General features: G+C 36.6%; 1 protein-coding gene across 1 annotated transcript in view; it reads left to right on the forward strand.

Annotated features, from left to right (window-relative positions):
• The window catches only part of CCDC178 (coiled-coil domain containing 178), a 477,152-nt gene that overhangs the window by 315,260 nt on the left and 142,233 nt on the right, over nucleotides 1-19,659 (forward strand). The window contains exon 18 of the mRNA XM_004386900.1: nucleotides 41-193. Coding sequence (XP_004386957.1) covers nucleotides 41-193 — 153 coding nt within the window. The remainder of the gene's footprint in view (nucleotides 1-40; nucleotides 194-19,659) is intronic.

A 19,659-nucleotide genomic window follows, 5' to 3' on the forward strand; every position in this document is an offset into this window, starting at 1 on the left:
AGTAAAGTGATTTAAATTAAAATATACATTTATTTTCTAGAAAACACAAGCTGATTCACTGGAAGAAAATCTGCGCTTGGCTCAAGAGTATCAGAAGATACAAGATCATTTCTTAGCAGAAAAGGAGAAATATTTCAGTGTCTATGATAGACAGCTATTATCATTTAATGCTTCAATTAGAGACAAAACACAGGTATTATGTTTTTTTTCTTATTATTATTTTGTTTGTTTGTTTTTAAATAATTGTTTACTTGACATAAATGAAAAAGTAAAAAGTGATCAGTAGTGTAGTCTCCAGTCTGAGGGTTGAACTAGCCTGACACCAAACAGCATGTTTTCTTTTTGTAACATTTTGTTTGGTATTCTTGTCAGCCTTCTGAGATGGAATTTTAAGAAAGATATTTGAGAAATGAAAGACTTACTTTTTAATCTACCATTTCATACTAATTGCTGTTTAAATTATTCTGACCTAGAATACCAATTTTTTTGTGGTTTTTAGATTTAAATATATTATCATAAATTTCAAATTTAAATTCTAAACATAGATGACTTCCCGTGATAGGCCTCTAAATCTCCTCTGGATGCTTGGGCTCCAAGTTATGTTTCTACTTTCTTATTATATATGGGGAGTAATTAGAAACTCGGGGAAATAGCTGACCACCTCTGGTTATTGGAAATCACTGGGAATTCAGAGGATATTTTTGTAAAATCTCTGTAACGGTAACAGTGAAAAGTAAAGCACACATATGCCCCAAAAATAGAAGGAAGTGAAAGCACCATTACTAGAGTGTGAACATGCAGCCACTTCCTGTATGTTCTTCTCCAGGTACTCAGTGACAAGAAAAATCATTTTCCTTTGAATCTTTGTTTCTCCTCCAGGATTCAAATTTCAGGAAATAAAGGAATGATTACTTTTTAACAATTCACCTAGCCCTAAGAACCAGTAGACTGCTAATTGATCCTTTCTGCTCTTGGTATCATACATACTGCTGTACTATAAATTAGTAGTTTAGAGTTCCAGTCGTACACCTAGCCTTCGGTATACCAGTTGCCATGGAGTCAATTCTGACTCATGGCTACCAATGTGCGTAAGAGTAGAACTGTGCTTGATAAGGTTTTCGATGATGGTTTTTCGGAAGTAGATCACCAGGCCTTTCTTCTGAGGTGCCTCTGGGTGGACTAGAACCTCTAGCCTTTCAGTTAGCAGCTGAGCATGTTAACTGTTTGCACTACCTGGGGACTCCCTGATTACTCTGGAACATTGGGAATGCAGAAGGCCAAGATTTGAATGCAAGCTCTCCCAGTTTTTAGCTCAGTGACCTTAGCAAGTCATTTACCCTTTCTGACCTTAGTTTTCCCATACGTTAAACAAGGTTTACTTCATAGGGTAATAGAAAAGGGATACAAAAGAGACATCCATAATAAATTACTTTGAAAATAAAGGGACGCTGTGTCACTGTGGAGTCCCTGGGTAGTATAAACTGTTAACATTCTTGGTTGCTAACAGAAAAGTTGGAGGTTTGAGTCCACCCAAAGGTACCTCGGAAGAAAGGCCTGGCAATCTATGTCCAAAAAAATAAAAAAATCCAAAAACCCTTCTGTAGCATAGTTCTATTCTGTCACACATGGGGTTGCCGTGAGTCAGAATCAACACCAAGGCACCTTGTTTATGCAACTGTAACTACTGCATTCATCTGGTATGCTGCTTGTCAGCTCCCCAAGGGTTCCCATCCATCCATTCTCATAAAAGTTCAAGCTTCTGTATATATTGGGGAGAGAGGGATGTATTTTTCTCAAATATTTTCATAGAAATAGTGGCAAGATGAATGTAAATCAAGAAATAAGTGTTTTGGGGCAAAAGTTGCTAAAATCTTAGTGTCCTCATACCATACCAGGATCAATGGAGTTCATCAATGTATCCATGGAACATTTGTGCAAACCACCTCATGCATTTGACATTGTTATTGAGGTTAAACATGTTCTATTTGTTGCTGATAATTGAGGAGGAGAAAATAATCGATGGCTACACTGTATTTCCTTTTCTAATCAGAAGGGAAAGAAAAATAATTTTTATGTGCACTTGTTATCAATCTGTACAGAATCCTTTGGTCACAAATGACAAATATATTGGACACCTGCATAAATAGTGAAGAACTCATGCCTTTAAGAGAAAGCCCTAATGTAATATTTCCATAGTATAAATGTAAGGACAAAACTGTCTTGATCTCATTTTTGGAATTAAAGCCAATTTTGGTGCAAGATACAAGGAATGAGACCCTGGTGTGAACAGACAGACAATGGGTCATGCTTGGAGATTGGGTTTATGTTTGCGATCCCTCAAACGAATCATTTTTAGCGCACCTGTTTCAGGGAAACTTTCAAAGATTTGTTTGTACTTCCAATCATTTTTCATTCCCATCCTTCAGCGAGGGAGGTCATTAAGTGCAGGCTGCCCTTGTCAGTGTCATGTAGGATCAATTTGCTGCAATGGACAGAAAGGCCTTACTGATGCTGTTAAATCTGTCAGTGAGAAATCGTATGTCATTAACGTCTAATGCACTGCTTACGGGATGGAATTTGGCCATCAAAAATGAGAAAACCCTTTAATATTTTAGTCCATTTCCTTGATATTGCAGCATTTCCAATATATGCGGATTTTAGTCCTTTGACCAGTTTCGTTTGGGATATTCAGAAGCACCGTTCAACCTCTGATATCTTTGCTGAATTTCCTTGTCAGTTGAAATGGATCTCACTTGCAGGAATTTTGTGTATTGTTTCCTATTTTAGACTAATTTCATTGCTTCTAAACGTGCATTCCTTTTGGCGCGGTGAATACTCTTATTTTAATTATTGTGCTTCTAGGGAGTATTCTCTCTGCACAAATTATACACTTTCATTCTCTGTATTTTTAGGGCAAGAATATTGCAAAGAAAGCCTAAATAAAGAGTAAAAAAATTTAAAAATAAGAAATAATGTCCCATTTCTTAACACAATTTTATATACAGAACGCTCACATGTTAGAATGTTACAGAACTTATCTCTTGGTGATAAAGTTTTGTGTGCTTCATTTGCACGTTTTTTGTAATGCTTTTCCATACCTTTATTTATCTGGGGCAATGGATGTGTGCCCCTTTAAAAATCAGAAAGACACACCAGCAATTATGCAACATTTTTATTTGCCCTGTTCAAGGGTAACTATCAAATAGAATCCAATCTAAAAACTTTCAGACCTCAAAATTAAAAATGACACTATAAATGAATGAAGAAAAAAATCTGAAAAATGGATTTTTCCTTCTATGCAATATAGACATTTTCATAAAAGCTTTCAAATATATATATTCTCTTAAAAATATCCATGAATATGTTAATGAAATCACTATGCATTTGTTTTAAGTGCCATCTCAAGTGCTTGCTCCTCAAAGCTTCAAAGAAAGGTAAGTTGATCAAGCATGCAGATTTTGGTATGTTCTCTTGTCTGAAAACAATACCTACAAATTGGTAAAAGAAAACTTAATTCTTTTTTGAAACCACTTGTAAAGCTTAACCCTTGCCCACTCCAAATCCTGGTGCTTTCAAACTGCTGTTGTCACATGGGGTCGCTAAGACCCAGCAACAACAGCAGGGGACAAATCTGGGCCTCAAAAATTTCAAACACTATTCATTCATTCAATTACTCAAAATAAATATTTAAGCACCCATAATACACACAAAGATACAACAGAGGGCACAGGATTATACTACCTCATCCCTGCCACCATGTTGAAGAGTGTGATCCCCCGATTCCATTGGATTCTTTCCTAGAATATAGCATAGAATCAGAGCTGTACTGCATCGTCTCTTTATCCCACTAAGGAAAGAATCTTTGCTATTCAATCTGTATTGCCTAGGTCTCCTTGGACAAAGTTGCCTTCTTACATTCTCAAGAATTTTTACCATCTATAGATTGTATTAGCACATTTTCTGCTCCCTCTTCCACCAATTTTAAAACATGCTATCCTCTAATAACGCTCTTTAGATTGGTTGAGTCAAAGTTAATTGTAGCAGTAGACAAAATTCTTTCCCTAGAGAATTGGGAAAGTTGTTTCCGTTTTCGTTTTTATAAGTATTACGTATTGCTTGTTATTTTGCATGTATTAAAATTCTGCTTTAGGTGGTGAATTTTGTGCTGCTTTCAGAGTACATAGAAATACATTTCTTGACTAAGAAAACCATAAGTTTCTTCATTTTTTTCTTTTTTCTACAATAGCTGTTTAAAGTCCCCGGCAGAATTTCTGCCTCTTTCTCCTAGTCAGAACACACGCGCGCGCGCGCACACACACACACACACACACACACACACGCTCTGCCTCTGTTCTTAAAACACACACACATTGTTCTAAAAGAATTAGCGCACTAAATAGAATGACAAGCTTGCATTAAACTTCCACTGTCCCTTCCCTGAAGGGCTCTCTCAGGAGACTTCTGAAGAGCTTTTGTAATACCAGACATAAGTGGACAGCTGGCGGTCTATCACTGTATCCTAATGGATCTTGCTTCCATTGTCCAAATCCTAGAGGGATACACCGAAAACTAAGAATTTATTTCTGGCTAATACTTTTAGAGAGATAAACTTGGCTTAAAGCAAACCAGTTCTTCAGTCTAGTACCAGTTTTGAGTGACTTGGAGACGTATGTATCTTTATGTAATTTTGAGATCATCGGGTGGAGTTGCATAGCAATGCACAGCTTTTTGATACTAGCAACATCTTAAAGGTGGTTTATAGAGTGTGATGAGATCTTTGGTATATCAAAGACACTCAAGTTAAATAAAAATCACACACATACATGGAGCCCTGGTGGCACAGTGGTTAAGCGTTCGACTGCTAACCAAAGAGGTCAGCAGTTTGAATCCACCAGCCACTCCTTGGAAACCCTATGGGACAGCTCTATTCTGTCCTATAGAATTGCTATGAGTCGGAATTGACTCGACAGCAATGGGTTTTGGGTTTTTTATCAGTGGTTCTGCACTGAAATATTTTCAGATGATTAGGTTATGTTCCCTGGAATCCATATAGATTCCGAACTCTGAATTTTTTTTTTAAGGCCATAGTGCAACAATAAAAGAAAATAATTTTGTTTATATCATTCAAAAAAAATTTCTTAAAAATTACAATAAAACAAGAAAAAAATTCATTGTATGCACCTTCTGTGATAATAAGGTGTATTTTCTACTTAGGCTTGGCTAATACATGACTTACAACTGCAATTGATTTGCAATTCTGTGGGAGTGTCAGTCTAATGGTTTTTCAGTTGCTGGACTAATCCTTTACATCACAATGACATAAACATATGAAAAAAAAACTGCTCTTATAATCATCTTTCCCCAAATCTACAGAGCTGTATCTTATACTTACTTATTAAAGTAAATGGATAGCATATTCATATGCTAAGTGTTTTCTTTAGGTCATTTACTCTTTCTTCAGATACTTACTCTTACTGAAAGTGGAGTACTTGAAAGAGCTCTGGAATCTGGCAGATCTGATTCTGAAATCACTTTTGTAATTACTATCTACGTTGTTGTTGTTAGGTGCTGTCCAGTCAATTCTGACTCATAGTGACCCCATGTGACAGAGTATAACTGCCCTATAGAGTTTTCTAGGCTATAATCTTTATGAGAGCAGATGATCAGGTCTTTTCTCCCACGGAGCTGCTGGATGGGTTTGAACTGCTAACTTTTTGGTTCACAGTCAAGAACTTAACCATGGTGCCACCAGGGCTCTTTTTATTCTCTATGGACAATTTATTTAATCTCTCTGAGCCTCTGCAAAATGGGAATGTCTCCCTAGCAAGATTGCTGTAAAAAGATTGCAGCAATAATCAACATTTATGAAACACTACACACTATGCACTTGGCTAACTATTTTATACCCAAAAAACCAAACCCGCTGACTTCGAATCCCTATAGGACAGAGTAGAACTGCCCCGTATGGTTTCCAAGACTCTAAATCTTTAGGGAAGCAGACTGCCACATCTTTCTCCTGCAGAGTGGCTGGTGGATTCAAATCACCGACCTTTCAGTTAGTTGCCAAGTACTTAACCACTGAACCACCAGGATTCCTAGCTATTTTATATACAATCTTATTTAATCTCCTCAACAACCTTGGGAAATATGTATTTAATATAAAGCACCTAGCACGATTTTTCACAAACCGTATATTCCAAATACGGAAGATATGCCTGTTAATATTCTTACTATCCTTTAACTAAATATAAGCATCCTTGGGTGGTATGATGGTTGGGCGCTCAGTTACTAACTAAAAAGTTGGTGGTTCAAATCCACCCAGAGGCTCTCGAAAGACAGGCTTGGCAATCTACTTCCAATAGGTCACAGCCACTGAAAACTATGTGCAATTCTATTCTGAATCAAATGGGGTCACCAGAGTGGGAGTTGACTCTATGGCAACTGGGGTTTTTTTTTTGTTTGGTTGGTGTTTTTTTTTTAGCTAAATATGTTTCTTATTTCTTGTACCAAATAATCTACACCAAAACCCATTGCTGTCGAGCTGAACACATAGCGACCTTATAGGGCAGAGTAGAAGTGCTCCCACAGGGTTTCCAAGGAGCAGCTGGTGGATTCAAACTGCTAACCTTTTCACCTACCAGGGCCCCAAATCATCTATAATTGGTATTAAATAGTTGGTGCAACCTGGGAATATGTGATGAATCATGAGAGAGGGCAGAAGTGTAGGGTAATAGTGACACAATGGTAATCAGAAAAACATCGAAGCAAGGTAAGGAATAGAGCAATGGGCATACACCTAATTGGCCAGGTAAAGCTACAGAAGGCTATGAAATAGAAAATCATATAGATACATATATATGAGAAGGCATGAAGGATATGGTTTGCAGTGACACATGGGTTAGGGTGAGTTGTATCCAAATCTTATATGAGCAAACTCCAATTAAAACATATCTACTTATAAAAAAGATCCCATTTGTAATAGCTACAACAACCAAATATTTCCCAGAAATAACCACAACACAAAATGTGTTATTAGAACCAACATGAAGAAATCTGAAAAATTTTACAGGTAATAACAAAGACAACACATGCCATGTCAGAACAGAATATATTAATTTGCTGAGAGCTGGCATCGTCACATTGCAATTGTTAAGGCAATTCCAAACAAACTAAAAGAATACTTTTTGTAACCTAATACGGGCAGTCCCCTGGTTACAAACATCTGACTTACATACAATCTGTAGTTAGAAACCAACCCCTATTATATTAAACCCCTATTATATTAAAAATTCGAAGTACATACAATGGTTCACAATAACAAATGGGTGCTACTTTGCGACAAGCATCAAAACATTATTACCGTATTATTATGTTAAAGATGTTTTAGTGTATCTGAAAGTGATTCTTTAATGTTTTTTATGCATGGAAAGGTACGCTATATATTATATACTAATAAACATTTGACTAACCTATGTTAGCTACGAACCATATCTAACTCTTCCAATTTACGTACAAATTTGACTTAAAGATAGATTTAGGAATGGAGCTTGTTTGTAATCTGGGGACTGCCTGTAGAAGAAATCTGTACTGAAACATGAAAACAGACAAAAAAATTATGGAAAAATTTATGAAGGCAGGTTATTTTCTAACTTGTTCTGAAAAAAAAAAAGCTATGTGTTATAGAAATGGCTGAAAGGTCAGTGGTATCAGGTGGAAAGTCTAGAACAGGGTCTTGAAGTACAAAGCAATTTACTACATAAAAATGTGGAAATGTGAATAAATGGGGATACATTTTTACACAGTGGAGCAGGGAGTGCTGTATATTTTTGGAAAAGAACAAATACACCCTACCTAGTACCATGCCAAGAAAAACAAATGTATTAAAAAATTAAATATACACATAAAGTGTAGTTTGATATTTATTTGACCTTGGAATTGGGAAATTTTTTTATCAACACAATGCAAAGCAAGAAGCCTTAAAATAATTAATCTGTAGATTTTCTGACATGAAAATTAAGATGTCTGTAAGTTTAAAAATTTCATAAGCAAAATTTAAAGACAAATAATACTATGAGAAGATGTTTTCAACATCTGGGGCAACTGTGTGGTTAATGCTTTCTATATGGAGTGCTGGTCTAAATTACTTAAAAGATTGCTTCTCTAAAAGATATATGAAAAAAAAAAAATTCAGCCAAGTATTGCCTTGGCAAGTCTAGTCTTTAGCAAATATTTAAAGAAATACAAAGCAGTCAATAAATAAAAATGAGTAGCATCTTTAGTAGTAATCAAAGAAATATAAATTAAAACAATATGATAGCATTTTCGCCCATCAGATTACCTCAATTTTTTAAAACAATAATAACTAGTTTTTGCAAGGAAGCACAGAAATGGGCACTTTCACCATTGTTGAAATTGTACTGTCAAATGATCCCCGTAAATAACAATCGAACGACATATATAAATGCATACCCCTTTTTTTAGGGAGTCAAGATGTGCACAGATTGTTTTTCCACAAAGATCTAGCTATAAAATAGGCAGTAATGTTTAGAGTGGAGTCAAACTGCCTGGATTTGAATCCTGCTGCCCTGGTGGCCCAGTGATTAAAGAGTTAGGCTGCTAACCAAAAGGTCAGCAGTTCAAAGCCACAAGCAGCTCCTTGAGAACCTTATGGGGCAGTTCTACTCTTATAGGGTCACTATGAGCCGGAATTGACTTGACAGCAATGGGTTTAATGGGTTGTTAAGTGCTAGCGTGTCTTGAGCAAATCATTTACCTTGTAGGAAAATGAGAATAGTAATAGAACCTATTTCATAAATGTTTCCTGACAATTAATTTAATATATGTAAAGTGCTAAGAACAGTGCTTGGTATACAGTAAGCACTACATATATTTTGAAGTCCCTGGGTGATGGAAATGGTTAACACACTCAACTGTTAACTGAAAGATTGGTGGTTCGAGTCCACCCAGAGGCACCTCAGAGGAAACGCCTGGTGATCTACTTTTGAAAAATCAGCCATTGAAAACCCTATGGAGCACAATTTCACTCTGTGTGAGACACACGTGGTTGCCATGAGTCAGAGTCAACTTGATGATAACTGGTTTTTATGTATATTTTAGCTATATTTTTTGTTATAGAACAGAAGACTCAATCATTCTAGTGTTTAGTATGGTTCTCTCCTTGTTTCATGTGTGCAATCCTGTCACTGCCTGGATACAGTAGACTCCAGAAAGACATTTTAGCATTAAAACTTTAATAGTCTTTTAGCACAAGTGTAGAAGTGTGATAAACATTTAATACTTGCTCAGTGAGTTTAATACTTTCTCATCAATATTGACATATTCTAGTTTTTATTTTTTAATTAAAAAAAAAGTGATTATAAACCAGTCTTTGTAGCATGGAAATTATCAAGAGTGTCACTAAAAATTTTCACTCTTTCTTCGCTGACATCTTTTTACTCATGTAGAATTTAAATAAAATGGATATTTCAATATACTTAGCAGATTGTTTAGTATATGTAAACAGAGAATGGGACCCCAAACTGGTATTATTATCACTATTTGTATATTATTTGAGAGATTCTGTAGCACGGCAAAGGGAATATTTATAGGAAGAACTTACCCTGTGTTAAGAAAGATTTTGCAAAATTGAAATACCTTATAATATTGTCACTTTCTGTTAACCAACAGTGACTTAAACAAAACAGATTAGCTCAATTAAAATAATTATTATAACCAATAAACTTATAAACAATGTAATGATTAAAGACTTAGTCATTGCTATTTTTTCCTTTATCCATGAGAAAGAATTAACTTTTAGGTAAGTTATTATAGTAATATGTTAATATGTGTGTTCAAATGTAAGAATATCCAATATAAAGCACATCAAATAATTTTGGGATGATTATTTGTACTTTCAAAGGATTCTTACTATGTGAATGGCTCTGATAACATAGCCCCACAGTTGTTTCAATTATGACTCAACTAAGCAGGATTTTATTTATCCCCAAATTTCCAGAGAACATATTTTGCATAAAGTGAAATTTGCTCTAATTATCCATATCCTGTGTATACCTATGTAAACCTGATTTCTGAACTAAAAAAGAAGTTACTCAATTTTTGGAGGTGTCTCAACTCATTTACTAAGCAATAGTTCACAAATTATATTTTTCTGTCTTCTTGAAATGGACATTGAATAAACTAACATCATCTCAAAAAAATATAAGCAGTTTACTTGTACAGTCTGACCTTTTAAGGGTTTGTTTATAAGTGACTATGAAAAAAATGTTGTAGACAGGTAGATGTTAAAAATATTTTTATTTTGACATCTGAAGGGTAACTTTTCACAGCTTTCCTATCAAGCTAATCCAAAAAACTTACAACAAATATTCTTTTGTAAATCTTGTAGTATTCCATCATAGTTAATCACTGATGAGAACACATACACACACAGCTAACACAATATCTGAGAAAAGGAAAAATGACAATGCAGTGAATTACATAGTGTTTAGAATTTTGAGAGGTTGTGTCAGATATAAAATCATTTTGAAATTATTTCACTGATAAGAACACATATACACACAAATAACACATTATCTGAGAAAAGGAATGATAATAATGCAGTGAATAACATAGTATTTAGAAATTTGTGAGGTCGTGTAAGATATAAAATCATTTTCAAATTATTTTCTTTGGTGTTGGCAATGAGAATTGTGTGGTTTTTTCCAAGGAAAAATCTTCATTTTAAAGAAAGAGATAAGCAATGGCACTCACAGGCTATTGAGAAAAGTATATAAAACAAAGCTACTGTCTGCATGATGTACATAGAAAAAGAGCGGAAATGTTATCTGTAAAAGCAGAAAAGAATTTGGCTTGCTTGACTCTTTGTATCGAGCATGCTACAGCAATCTTTTGATTCTAATATGAAACTATAGTAAGGATCATTGCACTAATGCATGAGGATTTGTGATAATGTTGCAGAAATTTTACTGTCAAAATTGAACTGCAGTGTAATGACTTTTGTTATCATGGTTTCTAATAACTATTCAGCATGAATTGACCCTACATATGTTTGGCTGCAATAATGTGTCAGTAACTGAGAAAACTAAAAAGGAAATAAAAGACAGTCAACAAAATGCTATGTATGACTTCATGATAACCTTTCCCCATTCTTACCATTAATATGGTTGAAACAATTATAACACAGACAGGGATTCGAGCAGACATGGCTGTGGCAGTATGCTTGTCCATTTTCCCATTCTTGCCTATTCTGTGATATTCTTTGGACTCGGGCAGACAGGGCTGTGGCAGTCCATGCTTGTCCGCTTCCCACTTTTGTCCTTTTGAATATATGCCAAATAAAACTTTCTTTTTACTTTACTAAAGTTTGTGAGTTTTTTCCCCTACAACAGTTAATGGCGCTGTGAGCAGGATCTGAAGCTACAAATCCAGTCAACTTCGAAGAGACCTGGACTGTGGAGCAGAAGCTGGCAAAGAAAGGTCCTATCTTCTGGACCCACGTGTTCCCACTCCATGTCCCTTCGACATTGACGAGGCGAGTGCTCTCAGAAAACGAACATTTGCTTATTTTTTGTTGTTCTTTTTCTCATGTTTTCTTAAGTTTTGTTTGGCATATTTGTTTGTAAAACCAGTTAATTGATTAAGGAGAATCTTTCTTAGATTTTTGCTTGATCGTTTGGTTAAGAGAGACATTTAGTAACTCTTTAAGTGAACTGCAGTTTAGGCCCGGATCCAGACATTTGAAGAGGTAATTCTATTTTCAAAGAGCTGTGAGTCACTATAAGCTGCAAAATTCGGACCTTTTTGAGGCTCAGAGAAAACCTGGAAAATAGTGCTCTGTTTTGCCAAATTTGCGGGGAGAGGTGACAGCTGTTGCCTGTTTTGCCAAATTCTCAGGCGGAGGTGGCAGCTCCTGACCTGTGTTTTGATATTTAAGGGAGAAGTGGTAGTTCTGTACCTGTTTTTTTTCCATTGAATTGAGTCGATCTTACCAAAAATTGCTATATACACTTTAAGAAACTAAGATCCTCATATCCTTGTTTAGTGTGGTATTATCTGGTCAGTTTATGTGGTCTTTCTGTCTCCTTTTGTTCTAAGAGCTTGCTTCTGGTCTAGAACATTGTGTCTTAGTTTGTCTTACGTTAGATTGGTGGCTATGGCTAAGAATTGCTGTTTTTTGAAAGGCTAGTCATAGAATCTCAGTTCTTTCTTTGTCCAGAAAAAACTGTGTCTTGTGTCTGTCTTATGATTTAGATTTTTAATAGCTACTTGGAGAAACTTTGATATAAATTGGTCTATTTGAAAAGTACACTAAGATCTTTATGTTTTATACTACGTCACTCTTAAAAGCAAAACCTTTCTAAGTAACTTAAGCTAGATATGAAATGCGTTTTATTTAAGGAAAAAGGATAGTTTTGTCTTAAAGTAAAAGTAGCAGTTCCAGAACAGTAAAAAAGAAAGAAATTAGCTATCTTTTGTCTTTCAAAATGCCTCCATCAACGTAAACATATGTAAATGTCTTCAGTGAGTCAAGAGAGTGACGGCTGGTAGGATCAGGACTCCCCAGCTCCTGTCTCCGAGGTCATGTAGCTCCAGGGATGCTTTTGAAAGACCCGTTTCCAGCTAGGTGGAGACTCTTTTAAGACAAAAGATAAGAAAAATTGCTGCTTTGCTATAGTTATCAGAAATTGAGTAGATCCTAATCATAAAACTGTAACACAGAATCATGTGGAAATGAAAGCTTAGACACATAGCAACAGTCAGTTCAAATAAACTTACAAAGCGCTTTACAACAAAACATGTTCCCCTCTCCTCACCCCAGGCACTACCTAGTATTCAGTCTCATTCACTGATTGTGACTCTCAGCTGTAGGAGGTCTTTGACATGTTTCCCTTCTTCCCCCGACAACGTATTAGTTTCTTCTCCCTTCCACAAGATGTCTCATTATTTCTTTCTTCCAGAATCTTTGCACCTATCTCTCTCTCTTCATTGCAGTATACTTGCATTTCAGCATCTCTTCACTGTAGCAAATAAGAGAAAATAAAAATAGTTACCATCTATCATGTGGCTCCTATGTGGCAGTCACCATGCTAGGCATTTACAACACATGCAAAACATTCAGAACTGCATCTACCACATCATAAATGCTCAGTCAGTTATAGATAACATTATTATTATTCCTCTGTTACTACTATTTAATTATAAAAACTGTATGCAACAGCTGGGAACATTCCCATTTTTTCTTTAGAAAACTGAGGTGCTTTGCTGTGTATTTAGACCAAACTACCTGTGACAGCCATGGTGGCGCAGTGGCTAAGTGTTAAGCTGCTAACCAAAAGGTCAGCAGTTCGAATCTACAAGCCACTCCTTGGAAACCCTATGGGACAGTTCTGTTCTGTCCTAGAGGGTCACTATGACTCGGAATTGACTCAATGGCAATAGGTTTAGTTTTGGGTTTTTTCAATTGTAAGTGAGAACAAATGCTGGATTCAAACCCAGTCCCCTAGGACTCATGCCCATGGACTTTCTGCTATTCCACAAGTTCTCTTTATTCATTATCTCTGCCATACCCAACCTATTATCCAAATATTGTGTATATTGTATCTCTAAGGATAAATGCAAAAGTATTTCAATTATAAATACTTTGTAACACAAGTGATATTGGACAGGAGTCAATTAAGCAGTACCTAATAAGAAGCCTGGTGGTGCAGTGGTTAAGAGCTACGGCTGCAAACTAAAAGGTCGGCAGTTCAAATCCATCAGCTGCTCTTTGGAGACCCTATGGGACAGTTCTACTCTGTCCTGTCATGAGTCGGAATAGACTCAGTGGCAATGAGTTTGCTTTTTTTTTTTTTAAATAATGTAATAGAAGACAGACCTAGTGATCTACTTCTGAAAATCAGCCAGTGGATCACAATGGTCTGACCCCGTTGTATATAGGTTTGCTGTGAGTTGGGGGTCGACTTGATGACAGCTAACAATAATAATGCAATACTGTTTGAGAAAGATTTTATGGTGTTACACAGGAAGTGGTAGAGCAGTTATGTTTCAGATCCGTGGTTGGAGACACAAGCAGAAAAGTAGTTTTCCCACTAAAGGAGCTTTAAAATTCTCCCACGGTAGTCTGAGAGCTCATGTACTTACCAGGGCAAAGGGTCTTGATCCTACAGAAATTGCAACAGAAACCAGGAAGAATGAAGGCACAGAGTACACAAGTTAAATAAGAGGAAGAACTGTAGTTCCAAGCAGTATCCAGAATTTAGCAGAGAATATAGAGGGAAGCAAAGGTTTCTGTGGAAATTAGATGATAGCAACAGCGAGCTTGAGACTCTGGGAAATATGGTAGCATGACTAGGGTTAAACACATACACATACACAGCAATAACTGATTAGAATAACCAAAGGGAAGTTAAAAGAAAAAAAAGCCTCCAGGAAATATAATAACAATCAATGCTGAAATGATGGACTGCTGAGTAATATATCACACAAATAGGAGAATTTTTGTCAAAGACAATACATATTGGAAATAGGAATGAAGAAATATACTAAAAAAACCCAAAAACCCACTGCCATTGAGTTGATTCCAACCCATACTGACCCTATAGACCAGAGTAAAACTGCCCCATAAGGTTTCCAAGGAGCAGCTGATAAATTTGAACTGCCAACCTTTCGTTTGGCAGCCAAGCTCTTAATCACTGACCCACCAAGGCTCTGAAGAAATATACTGGGTGCTGATAAATAGAAGCCCCCATTTCTAAAAAAGCAATAAAATATTGCAATAAACAAAGGGAGCAATTATGTAGCACCCCCCTCCCATAGCCTCCTGTATCAGAAGCATGCGGGTTGCAGGTTCAAGGAAGAATCTAAGGGAGACGTAAGGGCCACCACATTCACAGAGTTGAAGATCCAGTTTCTTTTTTCTTTTATTTTTTTAATTGTACTTTAGATGAAAGTTTACAGAACAAATAGTTTCTCATTAAAGAGTTAGTACACATATTGTCTTATGACGTTGGTTAACAACCCCATGACATGTCAATACTCTCCCTTCTCAACCTTGGGTTCCCTATTACCAGCTTTCCTGTCCCCACCTGCCTTCTAATCCTTGTCCCTGGGCTGTTGTGCCCTTTTAGTCTCGTTTTGTTTTATGGGCCTGTCTAATCTTTCGCTGAACCTTGGGAGTGACTTCATTACTGAGCTAAAAGGATGTCCGGGGGCCATATTCTAGGGGCTTCTGCAGTCTCTGTCAGGCCAGTAAGTCTGGTCTTTTTTTATGAGTTAGAATTTTGTTCTACATTTTTCTCCAGCTCTGTCCAGAACCCTCTGTTGTGATCCTTGTCAGAGCAGTCAGTGGGGGTAGCCAGGCACCATCTAGTTGTACTAGACTCAGTCTGGTGGAGGCCATGGTAGTTGTGGTTCATTAGTCCTTTGGACTAATCTTTCCCTTGTATCTTGTTTTCTTCATTCTCACTTGCTCCCGAAGGGGTGAGACCAGTGGAGAATCTTAGCTGGCTGCTCACAGGCTTTTAAGACCCCAGACAGTACTCACCAAGGTAGACTGTAGAATATTTTCTTTATAAACTATGTTATGCCAATTGACCTACATGTTCCCCGAGACCATGGTCCCCATACCCCTTAGCCCAGCAATTCAGTCCCTCAGGGAGTTTGGATGTGTCTATGGAGCTTCCATGACCTTGCATTGGACAAGTTGTGCTGGCTTTCCAGCTACTGTGTACTGTCTTACCCTTCACCAAAGTTACCACTTATCTTTTGGGAGACCCAGCTTCTTAAGTGCAATATCCATTAGCTTGAATGGGACCTTTCTTACCTGGAGAAGTGAGGTCTGGGGGTGAGGTAGACCATGAATACCTGTGGACAGTCCATTTGAAGTCACTGTTGCAGGAGGGCACAAACAGCTGAACAGCATGCTTGTGGGAGAGAAAGGTATGGGGCCATCCTAAATAAAAATCCAGCTGGTCTTGGGGCTTTTCTCAAATATGATGTCTCACCAAGTTGACCAATTCACCCCAAAATAGGGTTACAATCAAGTACTGGATAGTGTGAAAGGATATTCCCTAACTGAAGTTGGCACCTTGTAGCAGGTGTTCAACAAATGGGAGAGTAAAACCCATAGACAAATTTCCTTGGATGTGCCTGTTCAAGGTCTCAGTGTTTTTCACACTAACTTTAGACTCTTGAATGACAGAATACATTGTCTCCAAGCTGTCAGCTTGAGTTTTTAGTGTAGGACATAAAGCTTGCCCATATAAACAGAGAGGAAACTCAATGAATCCTCTCACGTCATTTGGGAAAAATCACTGGCATCGATTGACCTCCCCCCCTTCAAAGAGAAGTGGATGGAGTCTGTGCAGAAGTAAATGAATTATATATAGAAATTCTCCATCAAAAAAGAAAGAAAGAAAATAAATAGTGTGCAAAAGAGAGATGCAGAGCAGACTTTGAAACTTCACACAGAAAATATTAAAGAAAATTTTGAAAGCAGCTTCTTAAACCTTTCAAGGAAATTAAACAACTCCAAAAAACAAGAGATGAAGAATGCCACAAAAAGACAATCATTTGATATTATAATAGAGCTGTAATTGAAATAAGTTAGGAGGAATTTAAGAAAACAATGTCTTTGCACAATTTAAAATGGTTATAGGAGTAGTAAACAGTAGAATCAATCAAGAAAAAAATACAAAAACAAAAAACAACCGCAAGTATGAACGAGTGGCTTGAGAAAATTTTCTAGAATAAAGAGAAAACAGTCTGTGGTAAGCAGAATAATCCCCCAGCCCAAAGATGTACACGTTCTGTCTTAGTCATCCAATGCTGCTGTAACAGAAATACCACAAGTGGATGGCTTCAACAAAGAGAAATTTATTTTCTCACAGTCTAGTAGGCTACAAGTCCAAATTCAGGACATCAGCACCAGGGGAAGGCTTTCTCTCTCCGTCAGCTCTGGAGGAAGGTCCTTGTGATGCATCGGACTTCCCTTGTTCTGGGAGCATCTCAGCGCAGGAACCTCAGGTCTAAAGGACATGCTGTGCTCCCGGCACTGCTTTCTTGATGGTATGAGGTTCCCATGTGTTTCTGCTCACTCTTCTCTTTTATATCTCAAAAGAGATTGGCTTAAGACACTATCCAATCTTGTATACCTCATCAGTATGACCACCGCTAATCCATTTTATTACATCATAGTGATAGAGTTTACAACACATAAGGAAATCACATCAGATTACAAAATGGTACACAATCATACAATATGAGGAATCATGACCCAGCCAAGCTGACAGGTATTTTTGGGGGACACAGTTCAATCCATCACATGTTCTAATCCCCAGAACCTGTGAAAATGTTACCTGATATGGCAAAAGGGACTTTGAAGATGTGATTAAAGTTAAGGACCTTGAGATGGGGAGATTATCTTGGATTATCCAGTGAAGCCCAATCTAATCATGAATCCTTAGAAGTAGTTAATCTTTACCAGATGAAACTAATCAAAGAAAGATGTGACTACCTTAGAGCTACTTTTACTAGTTTTGAAGATGGAGTAAGAGGCCTATGAACCAAGAAAACTAGAAGATGGAAAAGCAAGGAAACAGATTCTCCTCTGAGGTTCCAGAAAGGAACACATCCCTGCCAACACCAGTCTCAGTGAGACCTTTGCCAGACTTCTAACCTACAGAACTGGAAGATAATAAATTTGTGCTATTTTAAGCCACTAAACTTGTGGTGATTTCTTATAGCAGTGATAGAAAACTAGTACAGAGATCCACCATGCAGAAATTTCTGAAGAAGATAGCAGATTATACCAAAAGAAGAAAGAAAATAAAAAAGAAATAATATTCGTGTAAAATAGAAGAAAAAATTTTGAGCTGAAGACAGTCTAAAATTGAAAGGCAAAATTAAATAAAGGCAATCAACCCTGAGACATATCCTGGTGAAAATTTTGAATTTCAAGAATAAAGAAAGAATTTCAGTAATCACCCGTGTAGAAGAAATGCAGTACCTACAGAAGGGAAACAGCACACTGACTTTAGATTTAACATCTATAATGTTTTATCACAGAGAATAGTAGAACTGTCTGCATAACTTTGAAGGACAAACTAAGGCACCCAAGAATGCTGTATTTAGGAAACTTATTGTTTATATGATGAGAATGAATGGTATTTTCAGATGAACAAACAACAAATACAGATTAATTAGCAATTTAAAAACTCACATGTCCAATAAACATAGAAAAAATATTTGTTCATCACTAAAAATCACAGAACACAATCATAAAAATCACAAATTAAAACAGTAAAAAATTTCAACTCTGTTTTAACAAGATTAGTGAGATTTATTATACACAGAGTTCATAGGAGAGCTTGTGGGAAATTAGTCATTCATAGAAAAATGGAACTCTCATTTTTTAGTCACCAAATGCAACAACCTACCTGCATCTATTCCATTGTTGCTGCCTTTCTACCTGTTCAAATTGATGAAGTACCTGTGGTATAGGTATCACCTCACTTGTGCTCTGGATTTCATCCCCTTCTACCTTCTCATAGTCATCATTCATGCAATTTCCCCCTCTTTCCATGTCATAAAATTTTCCCTTGCCATTGAATTAGTCCCTTCAGCAAGCAAACATGCTATATATAGTATTTTCTGTAGCATTTACCATTTCAAAAATCCTCTTTAACTCCACATATCCTACAGCCACTGCTACATGTTTTATTAAAAATTTTGGAAAGAGTTGTATACACTTGCAGTCTTCATCACTTTCCATTATCTTTTCCTCTGAAGCACCTCTTCTCAATGACTTCCATGATATCAAATCCAATAGTACATCTGGTCTCACCTTGCTCAATATCTCAACAATATTTCATCAGTTAATCATTCTCCTTCTTGAAACACTTTCTACCTTGGCCATGATACCACACTCTCTTAGTTTTCCTTCCATCCTATTGGATACTCCATATTTATTATGCTAGCTTCTCTTATTTTTGTTCAACTTCCAAATGTTGGAGTACCCCAGTGCTCAGTGGTGGGATTCCTTCACTTTTTAATCTAAATCCTTTATTCAGGTAAATGCATGAATTCAGATAAATCTCACAAGCGTAATTTTAAGCAAAAAAAAAAAAAAAGCCACAAACAGATGTTCATAGTATATGATTATTTGTCCATCTAAACAGACACAATTAATCTATGCTGTTAGAAGTTAATGCTGTTAGAAGTTAGGATAGGAGTTACCCTAGGTAGGAACTAGTGACAAGAAGAGGGCCTAAAGGGGGCTTTGCAAATGTTGGCAGTGTTTACTTTCTTGCTCTGGAGGCAGGGTGAATGTGTTCTGTTTGTGAGTAATTCATTGAGTTATACATATTCAGTTATGTATTTTAATATATGTATGTTATAATTAAATTAAAATTTAAAATCATTCAGTGACTTACCACCATATTCAGAATCAAATCCACACTTTTTGCCCTGGCCTCCCAGACCCTATGTAATCTGGTCTCTTTCTCCCTCATGTCACACTCTCACTCACCTCACTATGCTCTAGCCACTAGAGCCTTGGTTTTTGTTGTTGTTGTTGTTGTTTTTATTGTTGTTGAAAATATACACAGCAAAACATACAGCAGTTCAGCAATTTCTAAATGT

The sequence above is a fragment of the Trichechus manatus genome, unplaced genomic scaffold (genome assembly GCF_000243295.1).
Source record: "Trichechus manatus latirostris isolate Lorelei unplaced genomic scaffold, TriManLat1.0 scaffold00175, whole genome shotgun sequence".
Taxonomy (NCBI): Eukaryota; Metazoa; Chordata; class Mammalia; order Sirenia; family Trichechidae; genus Trichechus; species Trichechus manatus.